This window comes from Megalobrama amblycephala, linkage group LG11 (genome assembly GCF_018812025.1).
Source record: "Megalobrama amblycephala isolate DHTTF-2021 linkage group LG11, ASM1881202v1, whole genome shotgun sequence".
NCBI lineage: Eukaryota > Metazoa > Chordata > Actinopteri > Cypriniformes > Xenocyprididae > Megalobrama > Megalobrama amblycephala.
In genome coordinates, this window is record NC_063054.1 from 36,474,042 (window position 1) to 36,498,054 (window position 24,013).

A 24,013-nucleotide genomic window follows, 5' to 3' on the forward strand; every position below is an offset into this window, starting at 1 on the left:
GTTATGTGCTTTGAAACATGGAGTAATTTAACACCATCTCTCGTGACGCTTTGCAGACGTCATGTGTTTCTGTCTTTATGTATTTTTACTGTTATATAGTAGGGGGTGCTATTACACATCTTCTAAAAGAGTACTGAATCTCCTGATCAAACACGTGCAAAGAAGATGCAGAATGTAGTTATATATATATATATATATGTATGTAATAGGGTCATTGATGAATAAGGTTTTTAAAAGTGTAAAAAAACCATAATGGAGTATAATTAAGTTTTATTAAGTGTTAATAATGAGATTATGTGGTTTTTATAATCAATTAACACTGCTTTTGTCATTTTTTTACAAGATGAAAAAAAATGACCAGAATGACCAAAAAAGTTATTCAGTTTAACCAAAATTTTGACACTTTTTGTTATACCAAATGACGATATTATCAAACAATGCTAACAGGCTGATATCTAGCTAGCAAAATGACAATCAAACATTTTATATTTAGTACAAGTTTTTAAAATATTACAACATTTTCCATGTTTTATAGCGGTTGTACCGAATGACCTGATGTTTCGGGACATGCGTATGATCAAGTAAAAACATGAATTTTTCAAATAGATAAAAGAGAGTTAGTTACTTTGCTTCATGACCATGTGGTCCTTTGCAGGTGTCTGAATGATGTCACATCCTGTCACATGATACTGACTGCATGACTTGATCCAAAATGGTCCCTTTATATTGGTTACTCCGAATGACATCAATGAAATTCATTTTTCAAGATTTTCTTTCTCATAACAAAGCAACGACTTCTACACATAATTTCAATACCATTTTGCACTATGTTGATATATGATGTTATAAAATCATGCAAGAATAAAAAATATATACATTTATTACATTTTAAGATATTTTAATCACAAATGAAATGGCTGTATTGGTCTTTGGATGGTTAAACTGAATGACCTTTTGACACTTCAAAATTTTTAAAATACCTTTATATGTAGCAAAATATAATTTAAAAACCTTTTGGATTCAATAAAAGAGATCTAGTTGTACTGCCTTACATACTTTGGATGTCATATCTTTGTTTTTTTTTATTATTAAGGCCTTTGGACAAAAAAATGACCCGTCACGTCATTGACCCAATATATAATTATACATATGTGACTATATGCATATGTAAAATAACGCAATCACCAACAGTAAACAACATATAAATCAAATCTGCCTAATGTTACTGAATGAATTGTCGACCCGGGATGAGCTATTAGGACTGTGAAGCTTTGGGGGTGTTGATGGACTCCATTTACTCCATCTATGTTTTGATTATCGTTCTGAATCTAATCCAGATGTAGTCTTTGACAAAAACTTGATTTTCTCAGCTTTTTGCTCAAAATGTTGCTTTTTTATGAAACTTACGCACATTCAAGTGTTGATAAAAAAAGAATGCATGAAGCTAGAAAAAAACAGAGGCTGTGTTCTTTCTTTTGATTTATTTCATGTTCAGATAATATATACAACAAAATATTCTTGGGGCCATGAAATTTTTGTGAAAATGATCAAAAACGCTGGCAGTGGCTGGCAACTTTAAAAACAAAACAAAAAACGCTGGCGGGTAAAGAGTTAAGCACATTTACCTTTACCTAATAGTAAAATCTTTGTTTATTAATGAAATTTTAAACATGATTTGCAATTTCCATATAATTAAGTACATTTTTATTAAATTCTCAAAAAAGTAATACTTTTGTTATTAACGAAATGTTAAATTGCATGTTTTGCACTTATCGTATAATTAAATATTTTTATTGCATTCTCAAAAGAGTAATATTTTTGTTTATTAATGAAATGTTAAAGTGCTCAAACATGTTTTGCACTTATCGTATAATTAAACACATTTTTAATACATTTTTATAAAAGTAATATTTTTGTTTCTTAATAAAAAGGGTAAATTCCTCAAACATGGTTTGCACTTATATTCAATATTCAACGACCCATCCATACTTCAGATGTTAAACGTGTGAGTGTTTTCAGGTAGTGTCCCAGCTAGGGTCCCTGCGTCCTCCAGCAGAGCTTTAAAGTGCGCCGAAAGCCGTCATTCAGCACAAAGGTGCTCCATTATTAATTAAATCACAGCAGCAGATGGCCTTGGTTTGGGAGCCCATCCAGAAGTGAAGCAGGCCCGTAAAGCTGGGTCACAGATGTGTGCAGCGGGATGCGTTCTCCTCCTCTGGCACACGCGCTCTGTCTTTCTTTATTCATACCCCGAGGAACACGGCGAGGCCAGGAATGATGTTTTTAAGTGTGGCAGGGTCCGTATGACAGCAGGGTTCGATTAAACAGTCATAACTCTTCCATTAGAAAGAAAAAGACTCGGCCAACAATTCTGGCAGAGAAAAGTGCAACTGTTAAACCGTGCCAGAAATATAGCTGGAATCCTGTCGGGAGGATGTCAGTCCCTCGAAATGTTTTAGAGCTTTTGTTTTTTTCATTATAGGCACTTTTTCTAGGCATTTCTATAAATGGACTTATTAACATGTAGCATGTTGTTTCCGTCCCGCTGGTCACAATGGCTAGTTGCCAGTGTTCACAATATCATACTACCATAATACCACAGACTTCCCAATAAAAAGTATTTTTAAAGTATCACTAATTGGAAAAAAGTCATGGATTTGTCGTTTATAGGTCAAAAACTATGGGAACTAGTTTACTATTTAGTATATAGTATGCATGGAATACCTTGATTTGCCAAAATGTGTAGTATTCAACAAAGCATACTTGCTGAATTCGAAAAAGCATACTATTCTTACTATATCTCTACAATTACTGTTCAAAAGTTTGAGGTCAGTAAGTTTTTTAGCGTTTTTGAAAGAGTCTCTTCTGCTCACCAAGGCTGCATTTATTTGAACAATAATACTGTAAAAATTGTGAAATATTATTACAATTTAAAATAACTGATTTCTATGTGAATATATGTTAAAATGTAATTTATTCCTGTGATCAAAGCTGAATTTTCAGCATCATTACTCCAGTCTTCAGTGTCACATGATCCTTCAGAAATCATTCTAATATGAATACACATTTTTTTCAGGATTCTTTGATGAAGTTCAAACGAACAGCATTTATTTGAAACAGAAATCTTTTGCAATATTATAAATGTCTTTTACTGTCACTTTTAATCAATTCAGTGCATCCTTGCTGAATAAAAGTATTAATTTAAAAGAAAAATGACTGACCAAAACCTTTTGAATGGTAGTGTATGTAGCAGAAAAATATTATGCTATTCTAAATTTATCCACTTTGTATCCAATAATGCAGTTCAACTGACCTCCTCTTTGCAGTTTTCTTGGCTCATTATTATTTGTTGACAATGCTAAAAGTTAAGACATGTTTACATCATTTGGACACATTTTTATATAACATTTTTTATAAAAGTTGATAGTATGCAGTGTATAGTGTGCAGTATGTAGTAAGCTGTGTGCTAGTGTTGTCAAAAGCACCGACTTCGATACCAAGTCGATACTGAAATTCTAAAAAAATTTGAGTGCTGTTGAGCGGATTCGTAAACACCTCTAATTGGCCATTGTGTTCACATACTCAACAGATATGTCTGTGATTGGCTACAATAGCCGCTTTTCCGTGGTCGGGCCAGTGTGAGCCAGGGCTTTCAACAGGCCGGGCCGGGCCTGTAGCACCGAGCCCAAAATCACTCTGCGTTTCCACCATCAGGCCAGAAGCTCCGCAGTACTTCAGTAAAACCCGCCCGTAACACGCCTCTCTGGAACAACATCACACAAACCCATCATTTCACCAACAAATGGAAGTTTTATCGGAAAACTAAACAGAAAGAAATCACTGGAAAGTAGCAAGATCGCAATCAAACGAACCCGTTTGTTGGCATTTTTGTTGTTTACTCAAAGATTTAAAACATAAGCATTGATGCAATAAGTGATACATTCATCATAATGAATTAGTTTGTGTCAAGATTGCACATTAGTCACAGAAATAAAGTGGATTTACCGTTATTTCACAAAAGAAAGAGGACACACTTACTTATTCAGTCGTGTCTGTTTCTGTTTATTTGCAGTCACAGGGCAGTATGTTTAAATCACATTTAGAAAGAATGATCATTTCTACAAAAACCAAAAATATGACCTGAGGAGCTTTAGCACTCTCTCCAGTGACAGTCCCAATAGTTATATTTTCAGTCAGAGAAATAAAGTAAGCTCCCGAAAAACCGGAGTTGCTTTGTGACATGTCTCTATGCGGAGCTAAATATGGATATCAGATAGTCTGGTATAAAGAAAAAATAAATACACGATTGTGATAGCCTATATGATTTGTCTGGTTTCTTCAAGTGGTCGTATTTGCCATGTTTACTATGGTAATAGCGCACATATTACAGTGGGTACGGAAAGTATTCAGACCCCCTTAAATTTTTCACTCTTTTGTTATATTGCAGCCATTTGCTAAAATCATTTAAGTTCATTTTTTTCCTCATTAATGTACACACAGCACCCCATATTGACAGAAAATCGCAGAATTGTTGACATTTTAGCAGATTTATTAAAAAAGAAAAACTGAAATATCACATGGTCCTAAGTATTCAGACCCTTTGCTGTGACACTCATATATTTAACTCAGGTGCTGTCCATTTCTTCTGATCATCCATGAGATGGTTCTACACCTTCATTTGAGTCCAGCTGTGTTTGTTTATACTGATTGGACTTGATTAGGAAAGCCACACACCTGTCTATATAAGACCTTACAGCTCACAGTGCATGTCAGAGCAAATGAGAATCATGAGGTCAAAGGAACTGCCTGAAGAGCTCAGAGACAGAATTGTGGCAAGGCACAGATCTGGCCAAGGTTACAAAAAAATTTCTGCTGCACTTAAGGTTCCTAAGAGCACAGTGGCCTCCATAATCCTTAAATGGAAGACGTTTGGGACGACCAGAACCCTTCCTAGAGCTGGCCGTCCGGCCAAACTGAGCTATCGGGGGAGAAGAGCCTTGCTGAGAGAGGTAAAGAAGAACCCAAAGATCACTGTGGCTGAGCTCCAGAGATGCAGTCGGGAGATGGGAGAAAGTTGTAGAAAGTCAACCATCACTGCAGCCCTCCACCAGTCGGGGCTTTATGGCAGAGTGGCCCGACGGAAGCCTCTCCTCAGTGCAAGACACATGAAAGCCCACATGGAGTTTGCCAAGATGGTGAGAAATAAGATTCTCTGGTCTGATGAGACCAAGATAGAACTTTTTGGCCTTAATTCTAAGCGGTATGTGTGGAGAAAACCAGGCACTGCTCATCTCCTGTCCAATACAGTCCCAACAGTGAAGCATGGTGGTGGCAGCATCATGCTGTGGGGGTGTTTTTCAGCTGCAGGGACAGGACGACTGGTTGCAATCGAGGGAAAGATGAATGCGGCCAAGTACAGGGATATCCTGGACGAAAACCTTCTCCAGAGTGCTCAGGACCTCAGACTGGGCCGAAGGTTTACTTTCCAACAAGACAATGACCCTAAGCACACAGCTAAAATAACGAAGGAGTGGCTTCACAACAACTCCGTGACTGTTCTTGAATGGCCCAGCCAGAACCCTGACTTAAACCCAATTGAGCATCTCTGGAGAGACCTAAAAATGTCTGTCCACCAACGTTTACCATCCAACCTGACAGAAATGGGAGCGTTTAGCAAAAGTTCTACCCGGAAGACTCTAATGCACGTCATTGCTCATTATCTAACCAATCATTACACGTCACCTGAGTATATAAGTTCTGTTCCCACCCACTATTGTGTTCGCAGATACCATCGCCGGCGTTCACCCCCATCCTCCCCACCACCACCAGGTCGGTCCCCGTCCATACAACGGGGGTAGGCTCCGCCCCTGCCTTCATCTTAAGGCAGGATCTGCAAACGTCTGCTACCCTCCGGATTGTACAATGGACGGGGCCTACGCCAAAGAACTTTATCATTTATCATTGATATTTACATTCATACTGTTGAATAAATCGTATTCAAATGTTGCTTTGCTTCCCGAGTCTTTCTGGTAGATCCAGGTGTGAGCAACTTGTTGCATCTTTCCCAAAAAGACTCATGGCTGTATTAGATCAAAAGGGTGTTTCTACTAAATACTGAGCAAAGGGTCTGAATGCTTAGGACCATGTGATATTTCAGTTTTTCTTTTTTAATAAAATCTGCAAAAATGTCAACAATTCTGTGATTTTCTGTCAATATGGGGTGCTGTGTGTACATTAATGAGGAAAAAAAATGAACTTAAATGATTTTAGGAAATGGCTGCAATATAACAAAGAGTGAAAAATTTAAGGGGGTCTGAATACTTTCTGTACCCACTGTATATATCGCTACCTTGTACAGTGATCAAAAACAGAAGTTATTTCAAACACTCTGCTGTCTGAAAGTGAGTTTTGAGCTAAAATAATTTGTAATGCTGATGTTAGCTAGTAACCTATATGAAATCATCCACGGCACTGCCGTCTAAACTTCGCCTTTGTTCGTAACCACTCCCTCAAGCCTGAGCTGGCCCGCTTTAGACCAAGGTATTCGGAAGGCCAAAAAACCCTGGCCGTTGACCCCGAGGAAGCCCCGACGAGGAAGTGACAGTGGAAACACGACTGGCCCTGGAACACACTAGCACGCCCGCTTTTGGCTCAACAGTGGAAACGCAGCTAATGATCAATGCACGGGAGCGTTTGAAAGCGCTTGAAAGCAGGCGTTTATCAGTGGATCGGTCCACTGATGTTCCTGTGTGTAAGCGATCAGTGAAGAGCATCATTGATGTCTATTTACAACATTTTGTATTTGAAGCGTTGGTCATTGTAGCCAATCACAGACATATCTGTTGATCCGTGTGAACCATAGACTGTAAAAAAAGATGGACGACGCGACACCGCTTCCTTCCATTGTAATGAACTGAAGCCAAAATGGGCCGACGAATGGGCACTGACACGTTACGCAATACGTCAAAAAAAAAAAGTTTGGAGCCTGGGCATGCGCAGAAGGAATCGTCAGTGGAGCCCGGAGGCGGAGTCGCGGTATCAAACTTCCGCCCAGACGACTGCGTCATCATTCATGTATTTTAAATCAAACTCCCTTTAAGACAAGTCATTTCACTCGGCGGCCATCTTTGAAACACCTCTCGGGCATCCTGGGCATCATGCAATCTCTTTGAATGGGGAAACATCAAATTCTCCACAACTGTTCGCCAACCTTACAATTAAATTTCATATTTGAAATCACCAATGAAATCTAACAACAACGGCTCATAAATTTAGTTTCTAAACGCTCGAATCATGACAAAAAAACTGTATTTTTCAGGCTGAATCAAGCTAATGCGCATGCGCAGACCTAAATGCGCGTCTCTTCGGAGGCGCGCGTCTGACTGTTTCTATAGAAACCGGTGATTCTAACGGCCGCTGCAGTGACGTGATGACTTTACCAGTCGCGATTGGCTCTTATTTAGAAGGCGGGACTTATTCCGCCATATTGTGCGTTACACTTTCTCCCATTCAAAACAATACGAGTGACACGACTTGTGTTATTCTATAGTCTTTGGCGCTGTTAGACCGCTGAGGCAGACCTAACAACCTACAGAGCGCTGCGCAACGAAGTGCAGCAGAGCAGAGAGACAATTTCAAATATTGGGGGGACAATTTGGCCATTTCCAATTATACACCACAAAAATACACCTATACAATATATGCAAAAGGTCATGCTTGCAATACTTCTGACCTTACTATAATAATATTTTTTGAGACAGCAAATTCAGTAGATAAAATCAATATAATATGCCACTAGAAACAACTCTAAATCGTCAGAAACGGTCCTGCCATTTTATATCAAGTTAAACTAACGTTACAGGAGATCGATTGCTGTAATTAGAGTAGGCTATCATTAATTTTTTTTCCTGCTAATTATTATTTTATACCCATAAAAATAATAAGTAACTGCCAGATAACGATCACCTGCTTTTTTTCCCGTCATGACTAACGTTAGGTGTGTTATCTTAACTAATAACATTTATTAATTAGCTTATAACGCCCACATTTAACGTTACAGAAAAAAGTTCAGTGATCCGTCAGATCCTGTAGGTCGGTTAGTACAGTTTACTGCTGAACAGCTCATTTTGTCGGTGTGAAATAACAAAGAAATCGAAAATTAATAGTTAGTTATACATCTTCAATCTCCCCTCGAAGCTCCGACAGTCCTCAGACAAGCTGTCAATCAACTTCGAATCATGACGACACGCCCCGTTTTTATAGCACCAAATTGCTAGCTAAAATCTAAATCATCACAAAAACGAACAATTGAATATATATCAGCGTGAGAACAACTACCTTAAATGACCAAAACCATCTTTCAGAAAGTTTTATTTGAAGCAGAATTTATTTTTAAGTTTTCACTGAAGTCTCATTCGACTGCATTGAGAGGGTGGGGTTTATGACCTGTACTGCATCCAGCCTCCAGGGGGCGATCAACGAGCCCTCAGCTTCACTTTTCAGGACGTATGAGACACACCCGGTGTGAACACAATGGCCAATCAGAGGTGTTTACGAATCAAGCACTTTTTAAAATTTAAGTACCGATTAGTATCGAAGTTGGTACTTTTGACGACTCTACTGTGCACTGGCGTTCCATTCCGAACCTCTTTCTCTTCCTCTTCCTCTGTGGTTTGGTTTCCTCCTCACTTCCTGTCCGCTCATCTATATTTACTCTAGAACCACTGGAAATGATTTTAGTCCCATAATATTTTATTTTTAGACCAGCACACTCCAGTACAAATGATTTTCTTACTCTGACACTCGCAAAACAATTTAGCTCAATCAGATTTAACCAAATTATTTGAATTGCATCAAAACCTTGAAACCTTTTGCGCAATGATTAAGAAATCTCTGACTGATGTCTGTATTAGCAACATAAAACTGGGTTGTATGATAAAAAAAAAGTCGCCATACGGTTCAAATATGGCATGCCCAGATGTGTTTTTCTCCTTTTTGGAGCTTAAAAAGTTTGCCTGAATTGAGAGTGAGTGGATGGTGACAGAATATTTATTTATAGGGTGAAATATACTGTACATTTAAAGCACAGGTATCTCACATTGAGCAGAATAATCCTCAGGCACGTTCTGTTGTTCATTAAATGAGTTTTCCACATGTTCCACACTGTGTCCAAACCGTGTGTCTACAGTCTAGCATCACAAATGCTCTGAAACACACACACTGAGAGAGAGAGAGAGAGAGAGAGAGACGCTGCCACCAGAGGCTGTAGTCTGAAGTGGTTTCCTTGGAAACGGAAGAAAAGATCCCAAGTTATTTGCTATCAGTATAATGTTATTTATGCAAAGAGTGAAGCCAATAACACTCAAGGGTTACTGTGTTTTACCTGACAGGTGTGGCTGTTGCTCTGCATACTGAAGGGGAAAGTATGTCCTACAGAATAAACCGTGTCATATATTTAAATGGAAATAAAATGCGTTTGTGTTGAAAGAAAAGTTTTCAATTTGTTATATAGATATAGACGATTTTTTTTTATAAATATGAAAAAAAAAAAGTTCAGATAATGGGGCGGCTGAAGAAAAAACAAAACTGATGTAGAGAATCATAATGTCCTTCATTTAAAAATCCATTTTCATTTTAGTTATCTAGAATTTTGTATTTTATATATATTTTTTTATATATATATATAAAAAGGTATATATTCATTTATTTTATATTTTACTTTGTTTATTTTTTATTATTTCAGATATATTTTTGTTTTTTAAAATAACGTATAGTTTATAAGGTGCAAATGGAGTTATAATTGTTGCATTTTCTGTAGAATTCATTTAGATTTTGCAGATGCAATGCTATTCGTATATTTTCCTTTTCAAAGTATGGAATAATAAATTTAATTTATCTATTTCCTATACTTATATAAACTTCATTATGTTCATGTGATGAAATTGTGTAGGTCATTTTACAGTTGTGCATGTGTGTGTGTGTGTGTGTGTGTGTGTGTGCGCCTGACTGTTATCACAAGGAAACATGATGCTATAGTTTCCTAAAAATAACACACACACAAAAAGGGGGGGGGGGGTCGAGAAGGAAAAAGAGACCTTACATAAGACCTGTCTGCTGCTCTACACCTCCTGCCTCAAGTGCTTTTCTCCTGCTTTCTCTCTCTCTCTCTCTCTCTCTCTCTCTCACACACACACTCACACACATACACATACAACACCCCCCCCCCCCTGTTTGTCCTAGTTCTTGATTTGTCCACAGGATGGTGCCATGCAATAAACTAAAGGCTTGATTTTTAGATTTCTACAAACACATCACCTGTATGGCCCTGTAGATGTTCTTCTAACACTGTGATCTTGGTTTTCAGGCTTGGAGGAACCATTTCTGCTTACAAAATTGTTCCTGATGAAATTGATGAGATCAAGGTATATTTTAAAGTTCAGATAACAGGAAAATTAAATTATTTCATTAAGAAAATGTCAATTCATTTAAAAATGTAAGCTCTCTGTATGATATGATGACACACAGCAGCCTTAAAAATGACACTGATGTGCCGTTGTGTAAATGTGTGTTTACTGATGTTTGTTTCTTGTGTCTGGTTCAGGAGACTCTGGTCGACTGGTGTGATGAGAAAGAGTTAAACCTGATTTTGACCACCGGTGGCACAGGCTTCGCTCCACGAGATGTCACACCTGAGGTAGATCGTATGTGTGTGTGGAGATGTGTGTTCCTGCCTTAAATATTCTCTTACAGACCTGAATAACACACACTCTAAAGCTGTGATCACAACCAAAATGAACCAAGAGCACTTTGAGCGGTCACACTGGTCTAGATCAGATCCCAGCCTGCTCAACAGTTCTCTCAGATGTCTGATCTCAGATCATCTCGTCTTTATTGATGTGCTCTACTCTCGTCAGGGATGATGACCAAAGGTCCTGAGATGAGCTCTGATCTCACACCAGAACAGGCTCAATGGAGGATAGATAGATAGATAGATAGATAGATAGATAGATAGATAGATAGATAGATAGATAGATAGATAGATAGATAGATAGATAGATAGATAGATAGATGGATAGATAGATAGATAGATAGATAGATAGATAGATAGATAGATAGATAGATAGATAGATAGATAGATAGATAGATAGATAGATAGATAAATGGATACTAGATAGATAGATAGATAGATAGATGGATGGATGGATGAATAGATGAATAGATGGATAGATAGATAGATAGATAGATAGATAGATAGATAGATAGATAGATAGATAGATAGATAGATAGATAGATAGATAGATAGATAGATAGATAGATAGATAGATAGATAGATGGATGGATGAATAGATGAATAGATGGATGGATAGATAGATAGATAGATAGATAGATAGATAGATAGATAGATAGATAGATAGATAGATAGATGAATAAATGGATACTAGATAGATAGATAGATAGATAGATAGATAGATAGATAGATAGATAGATAGATAGATGAATAGATGGATGGATAGATAGATAGATAGATGAATAAATGGATACTAGATAGATAGATAGATAGATAGATAGATAGATAGATAGATGAATAAATGGATACTAGATAGATAGATAGATAGATAGATAGATAGATGGATGGATGGATGAATAGATGAATAGATGGATAGATAGATAGATAGATAGATAGATAGATAGATAGATAGATAGATAGATAGATAGATAGATAGATAGATGGATGGATGAATAGATGGATGGATAGATAGATAGATAGATAGATAGATAGATAGATAGATGAATAAATGGATACTAGATAGATAGAAAGATAGATAGATGGATGGATGAATAGATGAATAGATGGATGGATAGATAGATAGATAGATAGATAGATAGATAGATAGATAGATAGATAGATAGATAGATAGATAAATGGATACTAGATAGATAGATAGATGGATGGATGGATGAATAGATGGATAGATAGATAGATAGATAGATAGATAGATAGATAGATAGATAGATAGATAGATAGATGGATGGATGAATAGATGAATAGATAGATAGATAGATAGATAGATAGATAGATAGATAGATAGATAGATAGATAGATAGATAGATAGATAGATAGATAGATAGATAGATAGATCACTATCTTCCAGATCACTATACTTCCAGTGAGTCTCATCAACACTCGTCTTTTATGTTTTTCCTCATGATTTTGCAGAACTTTTAATGCTCAAACAGCGACATTACACACTGAAGAAAGCTGAACATGTATAAAAGCATAAATCCTCTTTAAAGAGATGTAATTTTTCCTGAGGCGTCACTGTCTTTCTGTCTGTCCAGGCCACTAAAGAGGTGATCGAGCGGGAAGCTCCAGGGATGTCTCTGGCCATGCTGATGGGCTCTCTGAATGTCACTCCTCTGGGAATGCTCTCCAGGTCTCGCTTCAACACGTCCTCAACATGCAGCATCGCTGATCACAGGATCATCTTTGACATTCACTCCTAATCATACTAATCAGGATATTCAGAGAAAACTGATCCCAGATCAGCCTCTCAGTCAAAGACAACGACTTACTGGCTCGTGCACAGAACAGATGCTTCCAATACAGAAATACAGAGTTACAGGAATAGCTACTTTTCAAAATATAATAATAATGCAAATGTATGAATACTATATATTCATAATTTACAGTTATTTGTTTTATTAATATACAATCAATAACAATAATATTTATTCACTACTGTTCAAAAGTCAGTAAGATTTTTTAATGTTTTTGAAAGAAGTCTCTTCTGCTCACCAAAGCTGCATTTATTTGATCAAAAATACTGTAAAAATAGTAATATTTTGAAACATTATTAAAATTTAAAATATCAGTTTTCTATTTGAATATATTGTAAACTGTAATTTATTCCTCTGAATTTTCAGCATCATTACTCCAGTCTTCAGTGTCACATGATCCTTCAGAAATCATTCTAATATGATGATTTGATGCTCAAGAAACATTTATTATTAATTTTATCAATGTTAAAACAAATGATTAATATTTTTGTGGTTCTTTTGATGAATCCTGTTAAAAAGAACCACATTTACTTTAAATAGAAATCTTTTGTAACATTATTAATGTCTTTTCTGTTACTTTTAATCAATTCGTTGCTGTATAAAATATGAATTTCTTTGAGAAAAAAAATAGTGTATGTATATATGAGAATGAATAATAATCTGTTTCTTCTGAATTGTCTTGATTTGTGTGTACAGACCCGTGTGTGGTATCCGAGGGAAAACTCTCATCATAAATTTGCCGGGCAGTAAAAAAGGTTCACAGGTAAGAATATTTTTTTCTTTCTAGTGTGTGGTGGTTAATAATATTCAATTCAATTAAATTCACATTTATTTGTATAGCGCTTTTCACGATACATATCGTTTCAAAGCAGCTTTACAGAGAATGCATGTCAACATCACAATTTAAAGAATGCAGTTAGCAAATAATGTAATCATTTAGGCAATTAATTTACAATCACTGTTAGCAATTTAACTGAACGTAGAAGCAATGAGCTCCTGGAAGAAAATGAATTACATTAACAATAATTAGGATATAGAAATTGGGCAATGTGTATGGGCAAATGTTATTTTTAATGTGATGAACACAAACATTATTTGTGCATATTTCAGCCATTTCCTCGAATCGTTTTTCACTTCGTTTTTGACTCATTATTAAACATTATAAAATAACTAGGTTTAAAAATACATTTTGTTAATGTGAAGTATGAAGTACTCACAAAATTTTAAGAAAAACAATAACTTTTCTTGTGAATGAATGACAGAAAGCGAGCACTGCTCTTTCCCTTCATAAACACTGCAGCTGTCAGTCAGTGCAGCGCAAGAGCAATGATTTCAGCACACTTGTGAAAACACACATTTTATTCAATTCATCTAACTAAAGTGCACAATAAATACTTTTAAGTTTATATCTTTAAGGTTTTACGAAGTAGCATTTATTTTTAGCAATATAGTGAAAGTGAAAAGCAGGCAGTACAACCATGGATATATATATAGGTACACTATGCATCACATGACTAAACATGCGTTATCATTTTCAAAAAGCGAAACGCGTAAACATTTACAGATTTATTCACTTTTGTGAGCTTCTTCAAAAAGCTGAGATTTCACTGGACAAAAAATACCATCTCAGTCTGGACAAAAGGTCAAAACAATGAAAAAAAGATGTGTTTCCCAATGTATCTGGATTAACTAGCATGGAAATGCATAAAGCTTTTTCTTTGCATGTGTGCAGGAATGCTTCCAGTTCATCCTTCCCGCTCTCCCGCACGCCATCGACCTGCTCCGAGAAGCCGTGGTCAAAGTGAAGGAGGTGCCCAATGAGCTGGAGGACCTGCCCTCGCCTCCGCCGCCTCTGTCCCCGCTGCCCGCCAGCAGCCCGCACCGCCAGACCGAGGACAAGGGGGTGCAGTGTGAGGAAGAGGAGGAGGAGAAGAAGGACAGCGGCGTGGCCTCCACAGAGGACAGCTCCTCCTCGCACATCACCGCCGCCTCCATTGCTGCCAAGGTAATCCTGTTCATATAATGTCGTTTTCCATAAATTAGCTATGCTATGCAAATACATTTCTCACATGACTCTGTTGGACATTTGCAGGTCTTCCATTTGTCTTCATTCCCATCATGAAATTGTCTGTCATCTTCATGTGTGCTGCAGCGTCCTCTGGTGTGAGTGAATGCCATACTATCATCTTCATATCATTTGAGTGATTGTTGTGATCCTCGTTTGTCATGTCATTCTAGGGCTGGGCGATATGGCCAAAAATATTAGCACAATATTTTTTTCCGTATTAATATTGATATTTATCGCAACGATGTTCATTTACCTACCATTAATGGGAAAGGAAATGCTTTCCACATTTGTTAGACCTTGGGATTGAATGTAAACATGTAAACTTGTTTGTTAACAATTAAACTGCAGAGAGTAGCTACCTTTTATTTTAGCGGCACATGAAATCCATTTTATTTTTCCCTAAATTCTGGGTTTTCCATTTCATTTTTTTGTGATTCTCTGTTTTATGATTTAATATAAATTTATATAAAGTTTAACAAGTTAATCAAGCTTTTAAAAATGTAATCAGATGAAAAATAACAATTAATTTACTACGGAGCCCCGCACATGACATGCAAGAAAAAAAATTAAATTGGGCACGAGCGCACGATTTAGCAAATCGAGGGAACGAAATAGGAAATCGTGCGCTCGATTTAGGAAATCGAGGGAACGAAATAGGAAATCGTGCGCTCGATTTAGGAAATCGAGGGAACGAAATAGGAAATCGTGCGCTCGATTTAGCAAATCGAGGGAACGAAATAGGAAATCGTGCGCACGATTTAGCAAATCGAGGGAACGAAATAGGAAATCGTGCGCTCGATTTAGCAAATCGAGGGAACGAAATAGGAAATCGTGCGCACGATTTAGCAAATCGAGGGAACGAAATAGGAAATCGTGCGCACGATTTAGCAAATCGAGGGAACGAAATAGGAAATCGTGCGCACGATTTAGCAAATCGAAGGAACGAAATAGGAAATCGTGCGCTCGATTTAGCAAATCGAGGGAACGAAATAGGAAATCGTGAGCACGATTTAGCAAATCGAGGGAACGAAATAGGAAATCGTGCGCACGATTTAGCAAATCGAAGGAACGAAATAGGAAATCGTGCGCTCGATTTAGCAAATCGAGGGAACGAAATAGGAAATCGTGAGCACGATTTAGCAAATCGAAGGAACGAAATAGGAAATCGTGCGCTCGATTTAGCAAATCGAGGGAACGAAATAGGAAATCGTGAGCACGATTTAGCAAATCGAGGGAACGAAATAGGAAATCGTGCGCACGATTTAGGAAATCGAGGGAACGAAATAGGAAATCGTGCGCACGATTTAGCAAATCGAGGGAACGAAATAGGAAATCGTGCGCACGATTTAGCAAATCGAGGGAACGAAATAGGAAATCATGCGCACGATTTAGGAAATCGAGGGAACGAAATAGGAAATCGTGCGCACGATTTAGCAAATCGAGGGAACGAAATAGGAAATCGTGCGCACGATTTAGGAAATCGAGGGAACGAAATAGGAAATCGTGCGCTCGATTTAGGAAATCGAGGGAACGAAATAGGAAATCGTGCGCTCGATTTAGCAAATCGAGGGAACGAAATAGGAAATCGTGCGCTCGATTTAGCAAATCGAGGGAACGAAATAGGAAATCGTGCGCTCGATTTAGGAAATCGAGGGAACGGAATAGGAAATCATGAGCACGATTTAGCAAATCGAGGGAACGAAATAGGAAATCGTGCGCTCGATTTAGGAAATCGAGGGAACGAAATAGGAAATCCTGCGCTCGATTTAGCAAATCGAGGGAACGAAATAGGAAATCGTGCGCTCGATTTAGCAAATCGAGGGAACGAAATAGGAAATCGTGCGCACGATTTAGCAAATCGAGGGAACGAAATAGGAAATCGTGCGCACGATTTAGCAAATCAAGGGAACGAAATAGGAAATCGTGCGCTTGATTTAGGAAATCGAGGGAACGAAATAGGAAATCGTGCGCACGATTTAGCAAATCGAGGGAACGAAATAGGAAATCGTGCGCTCGATTTAGCAAATCGAGGGAACGAAATAGGAAATCGTGCGCTCGATTTAGCAAATCGAGGGAACGAAATAGGAAATCGTGCGCACGATTTAGCAAATCGAGGGAACGAAATAGGAAATCGTGCGCACGATTTAGCAAATCGAGGGAACGAAATAGGAAATCGTGCGCACGATTTAGCAAATCGAGGGAACGAAATAGGAAATCGTGCGCACGATTTAGCAAATCGAGGGAACGAAATAGGAAATCGTGAGCACGATTTAGCAAATCGAGGGAACGAAATAGGAAATCGTGCGCTCGATTTAGGAAATCGAGGGAACGAAATAGGAAATCGTGCGCACGATTTAGCAAATCGAGGGAACGAAATAGGAAATCGTGCGCTCGATTTAGGAAATCGAGGGAACGAAATAGGAAATTGTGCGCACGATTTAGCAAATCGAGGGAACGAAATAGGAAATCTTGAGCACGATTTAGCAAATCGAGGGAACGAAATAGGAAATCGTGAGCACGATTTAGCAAATCGAGGGAACGAAATAGGAAATCTTGAGCACGATTTAGCAAATCGAGGGAACGAAATAGGAAATCGTGCGCACGATTTAGCAAATCGAGGGAACGAAATAGGAAATCGTGAGCACGATTTAGCAAATCGAGGGAACGAAATAGGAAATCGTGCGCACGATTTAGGAAATCGAGGGAACGAAATAGGAAATCGTGAGCACGATTTAGCAAATCGAGGGAACGAAATAGGAAATCGTGCGCTCGATTTAGGAAATCGAGGGAACGGAATAGGAAATCATGAGCACGATTTAGCAAATCGAGGGAATGAAATAGGAAATCGTGCGCTCGATTTAGGAAATCGAGGGAACGAAATAGGAAATCGTGCGCTCGATTTAGCAAATCGAGGGAACGAAATAGGAAATCGTGCGCTCGATTTAGCAAATCGAGGGAACGAAATAGGAAATCGTGCGCACGATTTAGCAAATCGAGGGAACGAAATAGGAAATCGTGCGCACGATTTAGGAAATCGAGGGAACGAAATAGGAAATCGTGCGCACGATTTAGGAAATCGAGGGAACGAAATAGGAAATCGTGCGCACGATTTAGCAAATCGAGGGAACGAAATAGGAAATCGTGCGCTCGATTTAGGAAATCGAGGGAACGGAATAGGAAATCGTGAGCACGATTTAGCAAATCGAGGGAACGAAATAGGAAATCGTGCGCTCAATTTAGCAAATCGAGGGAACGAAATAGGAAATCGTGAGCACGATTTAGCAAATCGAGGGAACGAAATAGGAAATCGTGCGCACGATTTAGCAAATCGAGGGAACGAAATAGGAAATCGTGAGCACGATTTAGCAAATCGAGGGAACGAAATAGGAAATCGTGCGCACGATTTAGGAAATCGAGGGAACGAAATAGGAAATCGTGCGCACGATTTAGGAAATCGAGGGAACGAAATAGGAAATCGTGCGCACGATTTAGGAAATCGAGGGAACGAAATAGGAAATCGTGCGCACGATTTAGGAAATCGAGGGAACGGAATAGGAAATCGTGAGCACGATTTAGCAAATCGAGGGAACGAAATAGGAAATCGTGAGCACGATTTAGCAAATCGAGGGAACGAAATAGGAAATCGTGCGCACGATTTAGGAAATCGAGGGAACGAAATAGGAAATCGTGCGCACGATTTAGGAAATCGAGGGAACGAAATAGGAAATCGTGCGCACGATTTAGGAAATCGAGGGAACGGAATAGGAAATCGTGCGCACGATTTAGCAAATCGAGGGAACGAAATAGGAAATCGTGCGCTCGATTTAGGAAATCGAGGGAACGGAATAGGAAATCGTGCGCTCGATTTAGGAAATCGAGGGAACGGAATAGGAAATCGTGCGCACGATTTAGGAAATCGAGGGAACGAAATAGGAAATCGTGCGCTCGATTTAGGAAATCGAGGGAACGGAATAGGAAATCGTGCGCTCGATTTAGGAAATCGAGGGAACGGAATAGGAAATCGTGCGCACGATTTAGGAAATCGAGGGAACGAAATAGGAAATCGTGCGCACGATTTAGCAAATCGAGGGAACGGAATAGGAAATCGTGCGCTCGATTTAGGAAATCGAGGGAACGGAATAGGAAATCGTGCGCACGATTTAGGAAATCGAGGGAACGAAATAGGAAATCGTGTGCACGATTTAGGAAATCGAGGGAACGAAATAGGAAATCGTGCGCACGATTTAGCAAATCGAGGGAACGAAATAGGAAATCGTGCGCACGATTTAGCAAATCGAGGGAACGAAATAGGAAATCGTGCGCTCGATTTAGGAAATCGAGGGAACGGAATAGGAAATCGTGCGCACGATTTAGGAAATCGAGGGAACGAAATAGGAAATCGTGTGCACGATTTAGGAAATCGAGGGAACGAAATAGGAAATCGTGCGCACGATTTAGCAAATCGAGGGAACGAAATAGGAAATCGTGCGCTCGATTTAGGAAATCGAGGGAACGAAATAGGAAATCGTGCGCACGATTTAGGAAATCGAGGGAACGGAATAGGAAATCATGCGCTCGATTTAGGAAATCGAGGGAACGAAATAGGAAATCGTGCGCACGATTTAGCAAATCGAGGGAACGAAATAGGAAATCGTGCGCTCGATTTAGGAAATCGAGGGAACGGAATAGGAAATCGTGCGCTCGATTTAGGAAATCGAGGGAACGGAATAGGAAATCGTGCGCACGATTTAGCAAATCGAGGGAACGATTTAGCCTACTATTGTTTTCCTGCATGTCATGTCTGGGGCTCCGTAATTTACAACAAAATATTGCATTTTTATTTTTTGTCAAGCTGCTGCACAACAGAACTGTATACATTTAAAACATGGATGAAAAATATATTGGTTGTATGATATTCCAAAGAAATAATATTATTACTTTGAGAAGTACATTTTAGTACATGATACTGATATATTTCTGTCATAAAGTTAAACAGAACTTTTATTTTTAAGGTTTGTCGTGAAGATCTTTCAGATTCATTGTGAATTTGACGGTAGTTTTTGGGTGAAAAGCTTGTGAAGTGACACTCAAAGCAACTCTGGAGATCAAGTTCATGTGTTTATGTCCTCATAAATTGAGAAGGCAGATGCTGGAAACACCGTGACGTGTGTGTGTTTGTGTATCAGATGAAACCGCGGGCTTCATTCACAGAGAGACACGCAGAAAGCACTTATTAGCGACATGCACTGACTGGCTGTTGTCACGTTTATTTCTGCTGTGTGATTAATCCATATCAAGTCAAATGTCCAGAGCTCGTTATCGATGTAAATTTGATCGTGATCTTGATATGATATCGTTGATGATAACTCACCCAATCATGCTTCAGGCTGCATCCTAATTTGCATATTTATACTACCCTTGTGAAAAAGAAGTACTTTAAAAAAAAAAAAAGTGTACTTACTATACTTAAGTGTAATCTGAATGTAATGTTTTTGGACACTTAATTACATGTTATTTGCAATAAAATGAAATTGTATTATAATTAAAATTTATATTGAATGCAATTTGCTTTTTCGACCCACTTTGGTAGGACTTATGTACATCTTTATATGTCATTTCATAATTACTTCTATTGTCTTATATTAAATATATTTCATTTAAATGTAATATTGAACAGCACACTGCAGTTTAAATTACAATCAAGTGTTTTACATGTGCTTTAGTATGTTAGTTACCACATTTAAATACAGTAAGTGTACTTACAAAAAATTATTAAAACATAATGATTTAAAATGTACTTTAAAGTGAAACTTCAAATTTGGCATTAATACAAAGTGCACTTTAAAAAAGGACTTTAAGTGTCTTTTACGTTCAATACACAAAAAAATGCACTACTTTTTCACAATTGTTCCTTGTAATTTTTCTACTTTGTTACATGCACCGAAAAAATGGTGTAAGATTTACTTTGAAACCATTTGCTAGTAAATTTCACAAATAATTACAAAGAAACAGCAAGATGCATATTGAATGTAAAATACAAAATGTAAAATTTACAAGTACAAGTACTCTAAAAATAATTGTTTTTCTGTGATTTAAGCCCTAAAATCATCAAACACACTTCGAAATCCCTTGAAAATACTGTCATACATGCACTTTTGGCATACTTTTTTCAGTGTATTGACTGCACTAATTGTAGCATATACTAAATAGCATTCCTGTGTGATTAGAAACATGTGAAGGCAATTTTTGACTTTTCACATTTGCATAATGCACAAAGAGTAAGTGAACAAATGTTTAGAGGTCTCTGATTATAATAAACATCCTTCTTCGTGTCTTAGATTCCCGACTCCATCATCTCACGGGGCGTCCAGGTCCTTCCCCGTGACACGGCATCTTTGAGCACCACGCCGTCCGAGTCGCCGCGAGCCCAGGCTACCTCTCGCCTCTCCACTGCTTCCTGTCCCACCCCCAAGGTGAGAGCGCATCAGTTCCTGTTTCCTGTCCCTGCGCCGTTTGCTTCCTGTCTGCCGTTCCTCTGCCTCCCCACCTCACTCACCCTGCTGCCGAACTCCACGCTCACCTCACCCCAAAACTCCTCACATGCTCCGAGCTGTCAGAGTCCCATCTGTGTGTGGATTTCACAGGGTTCTGTTTCATATTTAGGATATCGAAAAATGATATGGAAGCTTGTTTCTGCCACGGAATAAAAAATAATAAACGTAATTGTGACTTTTTATCTCAGAATTGCAAGTTAATATCTCACAACAGAGTGCAACATTCAGGTTCCGGAAGTAAAAACTACATTACCCATGATGCTGTACAGTACATTCCACCAATCAGAGAGTCGCCACAAGCAAAATGCGGCAAAAGAGCTCATTAGCTCCGCCCACTCCCATGAAACACTGTGAATGACATAATCAAGTTGTACTCTCAAAATACTTAAACATTTGTATATATATATTTGCAAAAAACTGTTTTTGTATATATAATCAACATTTTTAAATGAGTAGTTTTATATTTCTATATCATTCTTAGATTATTATTTTCGCAATGCTTCATGGGATTGTAGTTCTTTCCCTCACTAAAGGTACACAGTCGTGTTCCTTTGTTTGTTTGTTTTTGTCTGATTTTCAAATACTTTTTTGCTTCAAATCATAGTTTGTAATGTTATGATTATGATAGCTGGTTGTTTTGGTTCATGGCTTTAGTGAACACTTTTTTAAAATCCCTATGGGAAAAATGAATGGAAAAAAAATACTTCCGGAGTCAGTGTTGCTGAAAAAGTGGACGGGCACTGTTGCACTCTATTCAGACATTTTTTTCTGAGATAAAAATTTGCAATTACCTTCTTTAATTGTGAGGTTTTTCTTTCAATTCTGAGTTTATATCTCACAATTCTAGAAAAAAGTAATAATTTTGAGTTAAAAACTCATAATTGTAAGAAATAAAGTCGGAATTGTAAGATATAAACTTGCAATTGCATGGATCAAAGCCACAATACATTTTTATTCTGTAATATATATTCTATGACGTTGCAGAATGTCATAAAAGCAGCTCATATGACTTTCCAAGCCTTACAATAGTTTTGTGCGAGGCACAGACCAGAAGTGTATAATTAATGGAAAATCTTCATGTACTACTTTTATCATACTTTTATGTTGCTTTTTGTTATCCTTTTAGGTAAAGTATTCCTTAAAAAGCTGTGCTTCTCAACCGGTTTTTATCCAAGGTCCCCCTATTGTCCACAAAAATATTCAAAGGCCCCATTTTTCTGAATAGAGATTTTTTTTAAATAAATATTTCTTGATCACAATTTTTTACCTGATAAAATTATTTCAAGTTTGGCATAATAAGAAAAAAAAGCATTAATTTTTGAAATTCCTATGATAATATTTCATCAATGGACTATATGCACGGAACGTTCTTTAGAACTTCCGCAATAATATAAGCCAGCTGGAAAACTTCCGGTGAAATGTCACTTGTTGGTGTGTCGGTATCTTCAATGTCCTGAGGTAGCTTTAACAGCAACAATAGTGTAATATTTAGTTTATAATCAGAATATAGTCACTTAAACAGTCAGGCCTAGCTTTGATTTAGTTATTCAAACATAAGATGACAAAAATACGCGTCCCTCAGTGTTCCTCCTCAGCAAAATCAATCAGTTTTTACACTTTTGTGTGAAAAAAAAAGCATCAACACACTGAAAATGAAAGATTTATTGTGCTTTTTAGTTAGATTCATTGAATAAAATGTGAGTTTTCACAAGTGTGCTGACTGACAGCTGCTGTGATTATGAAGGCAGTGCGGTGATCGCTTTCTGTGTCATTCATTTACAAGAAAAGTTATTGTTTTTCAGGAGATTTTGTGAGTACTTCATACTTCGCCTTGATAAAATGTATTTTTAAACCTAGTGATTTTATAATGTTTAATATATATTCAAAAGAGAAACTAAGTGAAAAACGATTAGAGGAAATGGCTGATATATGCGCAAATAAATGCTCCTCTGCCGCCACCTGATGGTTATAATGGTAATGAATGTCTTTTTTAATTTTTAAATAAAAGTGTTTTCTATCAAATCTTGAAACGTTCGGTTTTACAAATGGGGACAATCTCAGAAGGATCATCACATTAAAAATAACATTTGAAGTGCTGGAAAAATGTTGCGTATGCGTTAGAGATGCACCGATACTAAATTTCTCCACCGATACCGATAGCCGATTATTCAGAGTGATATCTGCCGATACCGATAGTTTGGGGGTTCTGCCTTTTATACTTTCTTTTAAATGAATGATAATTTCATTATAATTAATAATTAATCATTATATTTTTAACTAGATAAAAAAGTTTGTCTTGACAAACTTTAAGTTGGCTTGAAAAAGCTGGTCCAGAAAGTTTGAAGCAGTTTTAAAAGTTTGAAAGTTTCAGATTTAGTTTAGTAATTTTGATAGAGTACTAGGGTGCTCTGTGTGGTTGCTAAGGTGTTGCTATGCGGTTGCTAGGGTACTCTGAGTGGTTGCTATGTGGTTGCTAGGGTACTCGGGATGGTTGCTAAGGTACTCTGGGTGGTTGCTAGGGTGTTTCTACGCAGTTGCTAGGGTGTTGCTATGCGGTTGCTAAGGTACTCGGGGTGGTCACTAGGGTGTTGCTATGCGGTTGCTAGGTTACTCGGGGTGGTTGCTAAGGTGTTGCTATGCGGTTGCTAGGGTACTCGGGGTGGTTGATAGGGTGTTGCTAGATTTAGTTTGATAGATTTACTTAGATAGATAGATAGATAGATAGATAGATAGATAGATAGATAGATAGATAGATAGATAGATAGATAGATAGATAGATAGATAGATAGATAGATAGATAGATAGATAGATAGATAGATTAAATGAGTTTATG

The 24,013-nt window shown here is 37.7% G+C and overlaps 1 protein-coding gene across 8 annotated transcripts in view; it reads left to right on the forward strand.

Moving 5' to 3' along the window:
• gphnb (gephyrin b) overlaps window positions 1-24,013 on the forward strand; it is a 93,534-nt gene that overhangs the window by 32,281 nt on the left and 37,240 nt on the right. For all 8 annotated transcript variants that reach the window (XR_007187169.1, XM_048207777.1, XM_048207778.1 and 5 more), the window contains exons 3-8: window positions 10,364-10,421; window positions 10,601-10,693; window positions 12,340-12,434; window positions 13,255-13,321; window positions 14,291-14,563; window positions 20,965-21,099. Coding sequence is in view for 7 of the 8 variants with exons in the window: in XM_048207777.1 (XP_048063734.1) it covers window positions 10,364-10,421; window positions 10,601-10,693; window positions 12,340-12,434; window positions 13,255-13,321; window positions 14,291-14,563; window positions 20,965-21,099 (721 nt within the window). In the remaining variant the exon portion in view is untranslated. The remainder of the gene's footprint in view (window positions 1-10,363; window positions 10,422-10,600; window positions 10,694-12,339; window positions 12,435-13,254; window positions 13,322-14,290; window positions 14,564-20,964; window positions 21,100-24,013) is intronic.